Source organism: Bidens hawaiensis, unplaced genomic scaffold (assembly GCF_021521415.1).
Source record: "Bidens hawaiensis isolate Kalapana, Puna unplaced genomic scaffold, B.hawaiensis_p1.1 tig00009570_1, whole genome shotgun sequence".
NCBI lineage: Eukaryota > Viridiplantae > Streptophyta > Magnoliopsida > Asterales > Asteraceae > Bidens > Bidens hawaiensis.
This window is the reverse complement of record NW_027491715.1, coordinates 438,395-453,167: the sequence shown is the minus strand read 5'-3', so window position 1 is coordinate 453,167 and position 14,773 is coordinate 438,395. Positions and strand designations below refer to the sequence as shown.

General features: G+C 36.0%; 3 protein-coding genes across 3 annotated transcripts; 1 reads left to right on the top strand and 2 right to left on the bottom strand.

Annotated features, from left to right (window-relative positions):
* The first annotated feature begins 1,320 nt into the window (after positions 1 to 1,320).
* Positions 1,321 to 4,333, top strand: LOC143532966 (glutamate receptor 2.7-like). The gene is made up of 4 exons (XM_077027864.1): positions 1,321 to 2,895; positions 2,979 to 3,288; positions 3,371 to 3,777; positions 3,860 to 4,333. Exons 1-4 carry the CDS (start codon positions 1,321 to 1,323, stop codon positions 4,331 to 4,333), a joined length of 2,766 nt encoding a protein of 921 aa, XP_076883979.1.
* A 79-nt stretch (positions 4,334 to 4,412) lies between these two features.
* LOC143532965 (exocyst complex component EXO84B-like) lies at positions 4,413 to 9,640 on the bottom strand. The gene is made up of 7 exons (XM_077027863.1): positions 9,409 to 9,640; positions 7,684 to 7,781; positions 6,522 to 7,569; positions 5,926 to 6,441; positions 5,651 to 5,839; positions 4,868 to 5,004; positions 4,413 to 4,777 (listed from the first exon to the last, which is right to left on the bottom strand). Exons 1-7 carry the CDS (start codon positions 9,568 to 9,570, stop codon positions 4,615 to 4,617), a joined length of 2,313 nt encoding a protein of 770 aa, XP_076883978.1. The 5' UTR covers positions 9,571 to 9,640; the 3' UTR covers positions 4,413 to 4,614.
* Positions 9,641 to 11,232: 1,592 nt separating this feature from the next.
* Positions 11,233 to 13,377, bottom strand: LOC143532918 (ATP synthase subunit epsilon, mitochondrial). Its single transcript, XM_077027821.1, has 2 exons — positions 13,076 to 13,377; positions 11,233 to 11,447 (listed from the first exon to the last, which is right to left on the bottom strand). Exons 1-2 carry the CDS (start codon positions 13,257 to 13,259, stop codon positions 11,419 to 11,421), a joined length of 213 nt encoding a protein of 70 aa, XP_076883936.1. The 5' UTR covers positions 13,260 to 13,377; the 3' UTR covers positions 11,233 to 11,418.
* Positions 13,378 to 14,773: the final 1,396 nt, after the last annotated feature.

The window sequence follows — 14,773 nt, the reverse complement described above, 5'->3', positions numbered from 1 at the left end:
ACGAGAAGATGCGAATAAGTCTTTCAACATAATTTATATATGTTAAAATCTAACAATTTATAAAACAAAAAATAAACGAAAAATGTCATTGAACTAACTTGAATATATTAAGGTTGTTAATTTATCTAAAATGTACGTATATAATTTATCTTTTCTAATAATGATGTGTTACTGTGTTAGTGCTTAAATTGGTTAAAACAAAACGGTGTAATTTTATTTATTTTAAAGTCCATTTATTAAAATTTTACTAGTTTAATAATTTACAATACATTATTTAGAAAATTATAAGTTTAGAGACTTTATTACTTTAATACATGATTAAGAAACTACATTGTTTTTCATGGGAATACTCTCACGTCGTGTTCCCAAGTTTAATAAACAAGAGGAAAGAAGGTAAAGTAAACTAAAGAGAGAAAAGAAGGGGTGAAATGGAAAGATTTAATTAACTAGCGTATTTCCGAGTTGAAAGAAAAATAAAGATCGTACGTGTTAAAAATTATTCCCTTCCAAATCTTTTCAATTTGTAAGGATTTGGAATAAAGAAATAAACATAAATTTTTTCTACTCTTTTATTCTCACTGTTTTTTCCTTACAAAAAACTATGTAACACGATTTTTTCTTGACATTCCGATTTAATTAACTAGGGAGCACAAGTGTTACCCGTCATACATATAACATTTCATAGTTATGGAGCGCCGTGAAATCCGAGTAAACCACATAGAGCATACCATACGTGTAATTAACACTTTTTTTATGATATTATATCTCAGGGACACAGCTTCACTAGGGCCACCCCCCCCCCCCCCCCCGGTTTTTCCGCTTAGTAGTGTATTTTCCGATATTCGGCCGAAAATTTGTATACGTAGTGTAAATTTACCCGTTTTTTGCCGAAAATTTGAGTCCCCCCCCCCCCCCCCCCCGAGTTTATGATTTTCACAATACATTACCCATTTTTTGCCGAAAATTTGAGCCCTGCCCGCCCGAGTTAATGATTTTCACAATACATTTTAAGTCCTCCCCCCAGACAAACTTGTCCAAGCTTCGCCACTGTTATATCTGAATCTATAATCCTCTTTTCTTATGTGAACCTATTCATTTTTCTTATTTGAACTAATCAAATGAACAGTTTTTGTACTTCTAGCTTGAAAGTCGTTACTCGTTATGTGATCAAAGTTCTAAATTCAAACAAAGAACTAGTAAAAGTTGACCCAAACACTCTTTATCATATTGGTTACAAGTTGAACTTGAAGCCCAACTTCACACTCGACTACAAGTTTCTAATTTATTTATTTATTATTATTTTAAATTCTAAGTTCATATATGAAGAATACACGTCATGGTATGCTAATGCTGATCTTAGTGGCACTGATGTGTTTCATATGGGTTGTTAATTGCAAACCAAAAAGAGAGGTAAGAATAGGAGTGATTCTAGATATGGATACCGGCATCGGTAAGATGAGCAACACTTGCATTGCGATGGCGATGCACGATTTCTACGAAAAACACAACACTTCGACGATGGTACTCCGCACTCATTTGCGTGATGCCAAACAAGACGACGTTCAAGCAGCTTCGGCGGCCATGGACCTGATGAAAAACGTTCAGGTGGCAGCGATTCTAGGACCCACAACATCCTCACAAGCTGATTTTATAATCGGTATTGGTAACAAATCTAAGGTTCCCGTAATCTCTCCTGCAACAAGCCCGTCTCTTTCCCCGAAAGATAACATGTATTTCATTCGGTCTGCACATGGTTCGGACTCTCAACTTGAGCCCATAGCAGAGTTGATCAAATACTTTAACTGGAGCGAGGTCGTGTTTGCTTACGAAGATGATGAATATGGAAGAGGCCTTGTTCCTTATTTCTCCGATGCCATGGTGACTATTAGTACGAAAGTTATGTATCAAGTTGGTGTACCTCCTTCGGCTTCGGATGATTGGATCCTCGGAGAACTCTACAAGCTGAAGACGATGCAGACTCGGGTTTTTGTGGTGCATGTGTTACCGGAGTTGGCTTCACGGTTTTTCAACAAAGTAAATGAAGCTGGGATGATGGAAGAAGGGTACGTTTGGATCATAACTGAAGTGCTCACGGGTCGTTTGCATTCTTTGGATCATATGGTTCTAGACTCGATGAATGGAGTACTAGGTGTGAAGTCGTATATCCCGAGGTCCAACAAGTTAATTGACTTTCAGAAAAGATGGAAACGGGAATTCCGGGCCAGCAATCTAGACGATGACGAGACGGAATTAGACATGTTCGGGATATGGTGGTATGATACCGTTTATGGTCTAGCTATGGCATTGGAGAAGGTTGGGAATGAAATAGATATTGCTTTTACACGAAAACAAGACCCTCTAACCGATCTGGATGCCATTGGAACCTTGGAAATGGGTTCGAGGCTCATTCCATGGATCCGAAACATAAACTTCAAAGGGCTGAGTGGCGATTTCAGTATCATTGACGGACAGTTACAGTCATCGGTGTACCAAATAGTGAGCATAATAGGAACCCGGGAGAACCTGATCGGGTTTTGGTCCCGTGAAAATGGCATGTCAAAGAAGCTAAACCATGAAACGAAGGGACTCCGGGCCATAACATGGCCCGGTGACAGTCATGATGCCATCCCAAAAGGCTGGGAGATCCCTACCAGCAACAAGCACACGTTAAAGATCGGGGTTCCAGCAAAAGGTTCATTCGCCCAATTTGTCGATTCCTATACCAACCCTGAAACCAAGCAAGTTAAGGTGACGGGTTTCTGTGTGGATGTTTTTAACGCAGTCATTGACGCATTGCCTTACGCTGTCAAGCACGACTTCGTACCTTTTGTCACACCAGATGGCGAGAGACCCGCAGGAAGCTATAATGATCTGATTCGCAATCTCTCCATCGGGGTAATCAAATCAGACAGATAATTTGCATTTGTATTACTAAAAATGATTTGTTGCGGTTTCTAACGTTTGTAATGATGTAACAGAAATACGATGCTGTGGTCGGTGATGTCACGATACTTGTAAATCGTTGGGATTATGTAGACTTCACATTTCCATACACAGAGGCTGGTGTTTCATTGATAGTTCCATTTGTAGATCAAAGAAAAAGTGCATGGATTTTTGTGAGACCGGTAGAAGCATCGCTTTGGACAACAACCTGTGTGTTTTTCATATACACAGGATTCGTGGTATGGGTTCTGGAGCATCGTGTAAACAAAGAGTTTCATGGGCCCGCTCATCGACAAGTTGGAATGATTTTCTGGTTTTCGTTCTCCACACTCGTGTATGCGCACAGTAAGTGTATACTTATACACACATGCGCTGATACGCCTGAGCTTGACCTTCCCATCTTACTAATTTGCTTGTGTTTATGCAGGGGAGAAGTTGATAAGCAACTTATCAAGATTTGTGGTGATTGTTTGGGTGTTTGTGGTGCTGGTGCTGACCTCTAGCTATACAGCAAGCTTGACATCTATGTTAACTGTAGAACGGCTTCGACCCACGCACACCGATATCAATCAGATCATGAAAAATGGAGAATCAGTAGGATACCAACATGGTTCCTTTGTTGTGGATATCTTAAAAAGTTTTGGTTTCGATGATAGCAAATTGAAAGGCTACAGTACCTTTGAGGAGTATGACAGTGCCCTACAAGCGGGAAGTCAAAATGGAGGTGTTTCCGCCATTATGGATGAGCTCCCTTATATTAGGCTCTTTTTGGCTATATACTGTAACAAGTATACCACGACTAGTTTCACCTACCAAACCGCAGGCTTCGGTTTTGTAAGTTTCACTCAATTCGTTCTATTAAAGGATTTTAATTCATACCTTTTGAGCTTTGATGGTTATTATATTGTACATGCAGGCGTTTCCAAAAGGATCTCCACTGCTTCATGATGTTTCTAAGGCGGTCCTGCAAGTGACAGAAGAGAAAGTTATGAATATTAGCAGCCAATGGTTTGTAGAATCAGCCAATTGTACTCAGCAGAATGGAGCTAAAGCGGACTCGGGCAGGCTCATGCTGGAAAGCTTCAAGGGACCTTTCCTCATTGCTGGGGTATCATCAACCTCGGCTCTCCTGATTTTCGTCTTGACGTTTTTGTATCAAAATAGACAAATATTGGTGTCACAAGATCCAGTTAGCCGAAAGCTTGTTGCTATGGCAAAAACATTTGATGTGTTCATGGATGATGATTCCAGAAAGACAAGACCGAAGGCAGCAGTTGAGGAATTCAACAGCAATGGTAGTCCAGAAGTTCATGGTGAAGAAGAGTTTTCAACTACAGAACCTGTGACTCCTGTTAATGGCACGCTACATGTTTTAGAAATAACCAGTTAAATATTTCCAGCATGCTAACTTACATTTTTCGAATCAAATCATATACAATAGAGGATGCATTTATCCATCACACACTTATTATTAAAGAATACAAACTCAAAAGGTGAAAACGAGAGACAGATTTACAGAGAGAATTACTAAAGTTTTAAAAGGATATCTAACACGATGATAACAAGAGAATATAGGCAAATCACAAAATGAAATAATATTCTAGAAAAATAAATAAAATTCTATGATTACAAAAGAAACATGTTGCAGATTCCAGAGGGGAACCAATTGGCTTACGAACTGCCATGGGATCTGATTGACGATATTGATTGTGCCGAAACAGAAGCAGTTGGGCTGCTTAGATCTCGTTCCCCATTGGCCAATCTTGGCTTCCCACTCAACCTATCCATTGCTTCTTGGCATATATCACCGAACCACTCATCCTCAGGAAGTACACTGCCACAAAAGATTAAATAGATAAGATACAAATATAAAATATCAATTTAGTATTTTAAAGATATATGATGCGAAGCAATTTTCACTAACCTGTATGGATCCAATCCTGTAACAGAAAAGGCTGCAAGTGCTTTGTTTATGATCTCGTTTACGACTCGGTTTAAATTTCGAGATAAGTAGCGCCCTTGTGAAGCAAAAGAAATGACAAACTTCATATCCAGATAAAACTGCATGTTTGCAAGGTGGAAACAGTCAAATAAAATACACCAGTGCAGCAAGAAGAGACATGAATTAGATAACTTGGTATATAACTAGAACTGGTATAAATTAAACAAATAAACCGGTTATTATTTTATACTTTCGGTATTTGTTACATGCTAAAGAGTTCAATAAAAAAAGAGAAAGAAGTAAAGAAATTATTTAATAATAAAAGAAATATAATATATAAAATAGCATATATCATCATCATCATCATCGTACTCAGTATATCCCACCAATAGCAAAGCTATGGTAGGGTCTGAGGAGGGTAAGATGTAGGCAGCCTTACCTCTACCCCATAGGGATAGAGAGGCTGCTTCCGGTGAGACCCCCGGCTCGATAGTAGTTTTGCATCAAGCCTTGGACATAAGGCACATAGCACTCAATCATCGGGATAAAATAGCATATATGAAGGTACTAAATAATAAATATAATAAACAATCAAATTTGAAACAAAAATATATATATTTTTTGCTTTGTGGACCAAAAGCGTTGGGCAGTTAAGCCTAACAAGTGTGTTAAAATTTTGAATTGTAGGAACGATATTCATAACTTTGACCAAGCCACAAGGATGAAAAATGTAAATAACCTCAAAACAAATAATGCCGCAATTACCTGTTGAAGGCCGAATGGACCTAAAGGTGTTGGTCCTTCTTCAATATCATCCCAAAATGTTTGGTCTTCTGAGAGCCATAGAATAACAGTCTCTGTAAGCCTCATTAATAACATTGTTGAAAAACGTTCCCTGCCAACAAACATTTCTGCTGCTATAGCAGACATTCTGTAAAGCTTCGCATATAGTTCCTGAAATCATAAGCTGACAGTTAATTATATGTGCTAAGTATGACACTTGTGATGATAATCGGGGACAATGTTAATTGCCCAAGTACCTGAAATATTTGAGAAGGGAACCATTCTATTTCCTCAATATTCCCATCCATGTTTATGTACATGTCAGCAGTTAAATGGCTGTCACCATCTTCAGTAAAAATGAGATCTAAAGCATGTTGTCTGCAGAAACTATCCTTCAATCTATCTACTATGCTTGCAAGACGTCTCTTCCATTCCCTTTGCTCTGGGTTTCGATTTTGCCGATCTGAAGGTCGTCTACGAGGGTCATCCTTGTAAATACCTTGAACTACAGGGGTAAGTTTCATGGCTGCACGAGGTAATAGTTCGTCAGCTAATAAAGATGCATTCGCAAGCAATGCCATTTGCTGAGCTTCTGTTTCAGCCATCCTAACTATTTTATTCCCAGATCCTTCATAGTTTGCTTCTTCTTCCATGGATCCCGGAAGTGCTCTTATAAGCATACTAACGTATGAACTAAATACGTTAAACAATCCCTCCAACATTTTCCCTCCCAGTTGCATGGTCAACAGTGGTTCCACATCCTCAAAGAAATCCTATACAGTATATGCAAATAATTTAAGTAAAACTTATAGAAAAGGATAATGTACTTACGATTAAAATATAAAATACTCACCTGGACCATCGAATTGAACCTTTGAGCACTACTTGAGAGCTTAGGCTGATAAGGCGTTAAGGTATTAATAGAAGGTCTGCCAGATAGACGCGTGACAGCTGGCGAAGAAGAAAGGTCCCAATCATCAGCAGCAGCTAATGCAGCTGTACTTTCTTCAATTCGTTTTAAATTGGCATCGAGTGCTTGTTCAACACTAGGTCTAAAAAGCTTCAAAAGTACAGGACAAAGTGTCAAACCACGAGCTTCCAACAAAGAACAATGTCCAAAAGCTATCTGAACACATTCAGCAGCAGCCCTTAATCCACCAGCAGCAGCAGATGAAGCTAACGCATGTCGTTTAACAAGAATAGCAAAGTCTTCAGTTTGCTTTGTAGCCCACATCACAAGCTCAGAGCTGTAAGACGGTTCCTTACCAAAAATAGCATTAGAATCAGTTGCTGTTTGAGCAATAACAGAAAACACCAGCTGTGAAATAGCTGCTGTGTATGCTCCACCATATGAGGTGCTTGAAGGACGAAGATTTTGCATGTTGGATTGAAGCCTTTGAGAATGTGCCTGGAGTAGTAAACTGTGGGCACGTGGGCCGTCTCCAAGTTTTTTAAGAGCAGTAATGGCTGCACGAAGCTCACCACCACGTGTTGTTGGTTGTGAAGCAGCATCTGCAAGCTGATTGGCTAACCTTTGCCGACACTCGGTTATAGCTGTTTCAAGAGATGCTAAAACTGCAGGTGTCAGTGAACCTTTTTCTTTTGCTTCAGAAGCTATACGCTCACCTTCATCAAGGGTGGCTAAAGCTTCCTCTACTCTTCTTTCAGCTAACAAAACATCAAGTGTATCAGGGAACTCGATTAACCAATTATCTAGGTCTGAAGGATCTCTGTCCACGTCAGCAGATACACCGTTTGAGTATGAACCACTTGGAACAGCAATAGACAATTCTTCTACATGGACCCCATCAGCCAGACCGTGAATTAAGGTAGCCTGAGTAGATAGTAAGTTTCTTATCGATAGTAGCTCGCCTTCTAAATCGGATATCTCTTTTGATGTGCTGAATATTTAAAAATAAAATAAAATATTAGCAGTTACATAGACAAAACACAAGTACAAAACATATGGAAAAGAATTTCAAATTCAATTTAGTAATTCTATGGAAGGGACCCACCGTATGAATGCTGTATAATTAGCATATACACTCCTTCGCATTTCCTCTGCGGAAGCTCTCTTCAGGTCCACAAGATATGAGCATAATTGCCTTATTTCCTGGTAAGTGGATGAGGTATATGTCAGTTATATTCAGATAGATGCATCGTATACTGGATAATAAAGTTATGTAAACAATGTGCATAGTCTGCACTCATCTCCTCTGCTTCTTTTAGTATTATATTTATACCCTGTTGCCATTTGTTCTTTGTTTTGTTTTGCTTATAGTTATAGACTTTATTTCACGTGTTTGTAGGATATGGCATGGTATAAAATCTGAACAAGTGATTTAATGCAGCATTATGGTACACGAATAAATACTTCAATGATGATTCGCTGTTAACTTATTTACCTTATATAAAAAATATTTATGTATATTCATACGCCAGCTACATCTAGATTTTAGTATTTTTTGATTGCCGGACCCAAACATGAAACACCCCATGCACACTTTAGTTTTCATCATTACTACCATTTCATGCGTGCAACTCGTGAACATATAAACGCTTGCCTAAGTATTATAATATACAGTGTATATTTGACAAACAAATATCAAATTGTGGGTCAAATATCTGATATATGATGATCTAGCAATCTAGCATGTAAGCACACATAAACATCAAATGCACAACCAGCATATTTACACATCACCAATAATCAAAATTTTGATACCTATAATACTAGCTTTAATCTCAGTAACTCCATCCTTTGTAACGATATATACAGGGGATAATCCCCTTGTTTCTAAGAAAACCTTCTACATGGGCGCACCAAATTTTATCACGAACGAAATGATGCAACAAATTTAACAGCTTATAAGTAAAGGATCGATCCAAGTACAATGTCAACCTGTTATTGATACATTAACATTCATTCTATTACGATAATCAAACAAAACTTTGAAGATAATTCTAGTTTCCAAATCACATCATAATAAATACAATACCCTACAATTCCTCACGCATAATCACATCATAATCATCACAATACCTAAAATTCCTCACGCTACACCTAAAAACATAATTAATATTACAGGCTTACAGCATATGAAGATAATTCTAAATCACGTCATAATCAGTACAATACCTACAATTCCTCGCACATTACACCTAAAAACATAATTAATATGACAGCATATGAAAATAATATTAAAGCAAGCTATAAATAATTCTAAATCACATCATAATCAATGCAATACCTACAATTCCTCACACATTATAACTAAAAACTAAACTAATATGACAGCATATGAAGATAACTCCTCACATCATAATTCCCCGCGCGTTATACCTAAAAACATAACTAACATGACAGCATATGAAGATAATCCTAATTCCTAAATCAAACTAAACTTGAAGATAATTCTAAATCACATCATAATCATTACAATACCTACAATTACTCGCGCATTATACCTAAAAACATAATTAATACCACAGCATATGAAGATAATCCTAAATCAAACTAAACTTGAAGCTAATTCTCAATCACATCATAATAATCACAATACCTACAATTCCTCACACACTAAACCTAAAAACATAATTAATATCACAGCATATAAAGCCAATTCTAAATCAACTAAACTTGAAGCTAATTCTGAATCACAACATAATCACACATTAAACCTAAATACACAGCTAACACGGCATCATATCAAATTACGAAGCATTTTGTGAATACGCACCTTCTCATTCAACGAATTACACTTAGAATTAACAAACGCATCGGCATCAAACTTATCCGACTTGAAGATATTCAGATTCTCCTCAAGCTTAGGTCCGGTTTCCTTCGAACTGCTCTTTACCGGACCGCCACTTCTTGACCTAGATGACACCTTGGATGCCATACCGGAGATCGAACGGACAATACCTAGGGCTTGAATTTGATTGATTAATTGATTGATTGATTACAGTAGGTTTAATCTAATAACCGGAGAATCGAATTGGATTGAATTGGATTGAAGAGATGTGTTGTTGAATATATTATTAGATCTGAATTGGTATGGAATGGAAAGTGTTTGATGAAGAATCAACGGCGGTTACAGCTGTACGCCGGGTGGGTTAGTTGGTTTGACAGGCTTAGACGATTGTATCTCTATGTATCATGTGTTGTATGTAATTATTATTATTATTATTATTATTATTATTATTATTATTATTATTATTGTGCTTTTTTTCATTTTGTTTATGTTTACTTCTTTGCTTTTTCCGTTATTGTTGAAGGTTGGATAAGACTTTATGAAGAAATCAAGCAAGCAATATGTACTTATCTTATTTGTTTGATTAAAAGGTTACCCAATTTGTTTTAGAAATTTATTTGTTTGATTTTAATGTTAATGTCTAAAGATATGGAAATTGGATTTTTATAATTCTAATTTATATTAATTTGATTGACAATAATTTGTAACGCTGGAATGTCAGTGTGACAGATAATTAATTTAATTATTAGTTTTTGTTTACTATTTTATTTTTGTCATTTAGTAATGGCTTTATAAGTTAGTAGTGAGTAGTTTAATATTCATAGAATCATAGTGGTTTGCATGGTTATATATAGTTTGTTTATCTTTGTTTATAGCATGAATGAAAAATAAAGAAAAGTGGTAGCAATGTTTTGTTCACTTCTTCTCTAAATTCTTAGGAGTGTTTGCCTACTAAAAAAGGCTAATACGGGAGATTGACCATCTCGAATCAGTCCTTATCAATAATACTCTCGACTTTTACTTTGTTTGCTATGGACATGCATAATATAACGGGATACTAATCGTTTCAAGACAATTTATAATATTAGGATTGTGATAAAAGTGAGTCGGTTTTCATTAGTGATGGACGGAGTTACTTTTTTGTTAGAGTGAGATTGTCCTTGACAAAGAAAATGAAAAATTATACTAATTAGTGATCACAGTATCAATTCGGACTTATTATTAGCCAATGCCATATTTTAAATTATTAAAATTTAATTTATCTTTAAACACTTAATACATTATACAAGAAATTTGTAAAAGGATAGCATCTTATACAAATATAAGACACTTTTAAGTTTTGAGCAGATTACTACATGCAAAAGAAGCATATTACTACATACAAAAGAACACGCATTTAAGAGCATTGGGAATGGGACGACTCCATCCAGCCAACCAAAATCAAGTAGTAAAGCTAGAACCCAAGCCATCTTAGCCAATGTTGGACTAGCACACTTGATAGCACATGCCTTAGAGGAGATCTCTTAGAAAGGAGACCTTAGGCTCAAAACCGTACTTGGGGAAAAAAAGTAGTTTAGATTTATTAGTGTAAAGTAGAGTAATTATAACATTTGCCGTTATAAGAAAAAAAGTTCGGCTTCTAAAATTTTCAGTTCTATTATAAAGGGTTAAAAAAATTCAATTTTTAATAATTCAAGGTAAAATGAGTGTGTTTAATGAACCTGTTTATTACCAGGTCCTGCCGACGAAAATTCATGGCTGGTATTCCAAATTCAACAAATTATGTCTTATCAATAAGTTAAAATAGAATCATCATTACAAATAAAAGACAGCCTCACCATTTATTATCTTAATAATCATTATCCGATTCAAACAAACTTTAAATCCAAAAAATCACTATAAAGTTCAATTAGTGACATCATCATTCAAGAAGCAAGGCTTTGGACTTCAGAGATCAACTTCAGAAACAAATACAAGATGCAACATATTGCAGCCTCAAACTTCAGGAGTATCAGACCTGATAGCTGCTCACAGAGAATAAAGATAAAAGGTCAGGAAATCTGTTACAGAACAATAATAATAATAATAATAATAACAGTAAAAAATATAAATAATAATTCAATGGGGGGGGGGGGACTCAATACAACAATCTAAATCAAGAAAACAAATATCTACAGAAAATCCCGACATGCTCGAACAATGCTCAGAAGAAGACACTAAAATACACTTTGAATCAACTCATTCATAAGTAACTTTAAATTGGTCATCTCTAATCTCAAACCTCTTTTACAACTTGAATAAATGAGCTGAGAGAAACTACAACTATCTCTAACTTCCAATCCTCACCCGAGATCTAGACACTATGTGATAATAAAGCTAACAAACGGTGCCGTTTCCTTAAAAAAAATTTGATATTTTACGAACCCACTTTCAGACTTTCTCACTCAGATAGTTCTCTTAGCCCCTGTGCATCTAGGGTAATATTAGTATGTAGGATGCTCAAAAACAACTTTAACATCACCTCCTTATATCTTTACAAACCAATTGTCAAATCCTATTTTTTTTACGACAAACTTAAATATCATCTAAGGAAGTTATTTCATGTAGCAGATCTAATTTGCAAATTAATTCCAGGACATTATTTGCATGATTAGTGGATTACTAATACAATCTGCAACATACAGAAACACGATATTTGCACATGTTTAAAATCACTTTATGGCAGCCTGTTTAACACCAGACGGACAAGAAACAAACTTACTTTAAATCATATAAGATAAAAATTCAACTATGCAATGTATTAATTAGCTTGTATACTGTAAAAGTGAATGGTAAATATTCAATATGCAATTCCAATGGAGAGGAACCCTTAATATATACGAGAAGAAGCCCTAGGAAAACCTATATCAGGCTCATGGATGATGGACAATTAACTAATATATAAACTAACAAACACAATACAACGTATACAACCAACATAGATCAAGCTGCGTAGCTGAATCTTAAACTACTAAGTTTTTAGGTAGCTACAGCAAACGATAAGACAAGGAAAGGCGGTACCATAAAGTATAAACCGCAACACGTGTCTAGATTGCATACAATGCAATATTATATATTTACAACTAAAACAATACAAATTTTCGCCTTTAGGTATCTATTATCCCTGAGTTATATGCTAGCCATAGTAACATTCTGACACAAGCGCACGCACTGATTCAGAATTGACAACAAATGTAATACCATCACAAGAAATTTACGAATTCTATGTGATTTTATGGGCAATTCACTGATTCAGAATAAAAGTCTAGCTGTTCACAAAAACTAACAAGTAGACGCATAAACGTTATCAATTTAGCTCAACAAGCCATATTATTATATCAGTAATCATCATTTTGTAAAAACTAAAAACCGAACCTAGGCGTCAACTATCGTTATTCGGTACCTCACCCACTAATCGCCAACTATTCAAAATTAAAAATTTATATATAAAATACCAATCCGATTAATCCCGATTAACCGATGCAAACCCTAAATCTACACAACTATTATCATTTCTACAATAAACATCCAAAAGCAAACCCTAGATCTAAAAAATTGACAAATCGAAACAATCGAAAACAAATTAAAGGATAATAATATAATAGAATATTACTAGGCTTCTGAGGCTTGCCATCGACCCATCTGGATACGGAGAAATGAACCTTCTCGCGACTGATAGCTTCGGATTTGAATGGTTCTTTGAGACAGTTCCTGACAAGGTTAGCACATATGTTGGAGTAGGTTATGTAGGTCATACCAGCAGATCTCCAAAACGGCACTGCAGCGGTTGAAGCCATTGATGTTCTGTGTGTATTTCAGGCTGATTGATAACCAATGTCAATGGCGAAATGGGCGCACGAAGATGGTGGTTTATATGACAAATGTTTTGGGTTATGGGTAAACCCTCAAGTTTATAAAGATGTTTATTTTCAACCCGGGGTGGTCGTTTGGTTATAAGTTTTCGTTAAATTTGTTTTTCTTACAGGGTACTTGTAATGACATAACAGTTAAGATCTTTTCATCGGATGTTGCTTAGCGGTTTTTTAGAATAACTAGTAGGCAAAGCTGACATTATTTGTTAGTATGATAGATCATATATTACTAGCAAGTGGCTCGCGCTTTGCGGCGGGTATGTACCTCTAAAACATAATTTACCAGTTCACTTGGTATGGGTTCGATACATTAGTGGTGTTCAATTTCAGTTTCCCGGTTTTATCGCCATCTTCTCACCAAGTCCTTGATTCATCATCGTCTTCTTCGCATTAGATCTTTTGATTAATTGTGCAGATGGGTGATTGAAGTATTGAATGTTTTAGTCTTTTACGGTAATGGGTGTGTTTGGATTCATCTTTTGAATGTGATTATGCGATATTAAATCATCACAATCCGCTAAAATTGGTGCCAATGATCAACATGCCATCAGGCTCTAGAATTGAGGAAAAGATCAATTAGAGTATTTTTTTTTTTAAAACAGTTGCTTTCGAAAACCAGATTTAGAGTATTTCACGTGTTTGCGCATTGCCCGCCATTTTATATATGGTAACTACTTACATATTAAACAATAAACTTTCAGGCCAAATGGCAATACGTTTTTCATTTTGAGGAAATGGTTTATGTCCTATAGTGCTTGATAAATCTTATTTTCAACAAAGTACTACTTTTATTAACATTCGTTGTCAACATTCATAAATATTTATTTTTTTTATCAAAAATACATGTTAACTGAAGACTCACTGGCTTTCGTCAGTTTTATTATCTGATTGGATACGGTAGAAAACAACTTGCGTGTGGTGGTGGTGGTGGTGGTGGTGGGTGTGTGTCTGTGTGTTGGGGAAGGGGGGGGGGGGGTTCACCATACGTTCTCTTCCAATTTTTTAACAGGGAGTTGCTCCACTAATGTTTATAGCGTGTCACTAACCCAAAGGTACAGAACACCTCACGCAAATGTTTCAATAATTTAAGCTAGTAACCACCTTTTTTTATATATACTAATCACTGCAAATTTGCAATAATGCCAGTTATAACCTCACAATAAATAATTGAATGATTTTAGTTGTAAGCTACTATTCTAGTTTACTCTTGATCTATATTCTTCAATTTTGATGATTAATACGAAGGCTTTTCAGGGAGTGATGCGTTAAACATGTACATATGAAAGTTACGAGCAAAATAGGTAGAGAAAAATAGGTTGCAAATGCTTCAGTTTATAGGCACAACAACACAAAATCGAGACTAACAAACAAAACCATTTCATTCTAGTCTTATTTACCTTTTTCCACAATCTCGGTATAAGTTAGGAGCTAAATGCTCG

Coding starts and splice junctions, on each gene's coding strand:
- LOC143532966 (XM_077027864.1), top strand. CDS start 1,321: ATGAAGAATACACGTCATGGTATGCTAATGCTGATCTTAGTGGCACTG. Junction 3,289..3,370: donor CACACTCGTGTATGCGCACA/GTAAGTGTATAC, acceptor GTGTTTATGCAG/GGGAGAAGTTGATAAGCAAC. Junction 3,778..3,859: donor AAACCGCAGGCTTCGGTTTT/GTAAGTTTCACT, acceptor TTGTACATGCAG/GCGTTTCCAAAAGGATCTCC.
- LOC143532965 (XM_077027863.1), bottom strand. CDS start 9,570: ATGGCATCCAAGGTGTCATCTAGGTCAAGAAGTGGCGGTCCGGTAAAG. Junction 7,782..9,408: donor GTAATTCGTTGAATGAGAAG/GTGCGTATTCAC, acceptor TCCACTTACCAG/GAAATAAGGCAATTATGCTC. Junction 5,005..5,650: donor GTCCATTCGGCCTTCAACAG/GTAATTGCGGCA, acceptor GCAAACATGCAG/TTTTATCTGGATATGAAGTT.
- LOC143532918 (XM_077027821.1), bottom strand. CDS start 13,259: ATGGCTTCAACCGCTGCAGTGCCGTTTTGGAGATCTGCTGGTATGACC. Junction 11,448..13,075: donor TGGCAAGCCTCAGAAGCCTA/GTAATATTCTAT, acceptor CTCTGTGAGCAG/CTATCAGGTCTGATACTCCT.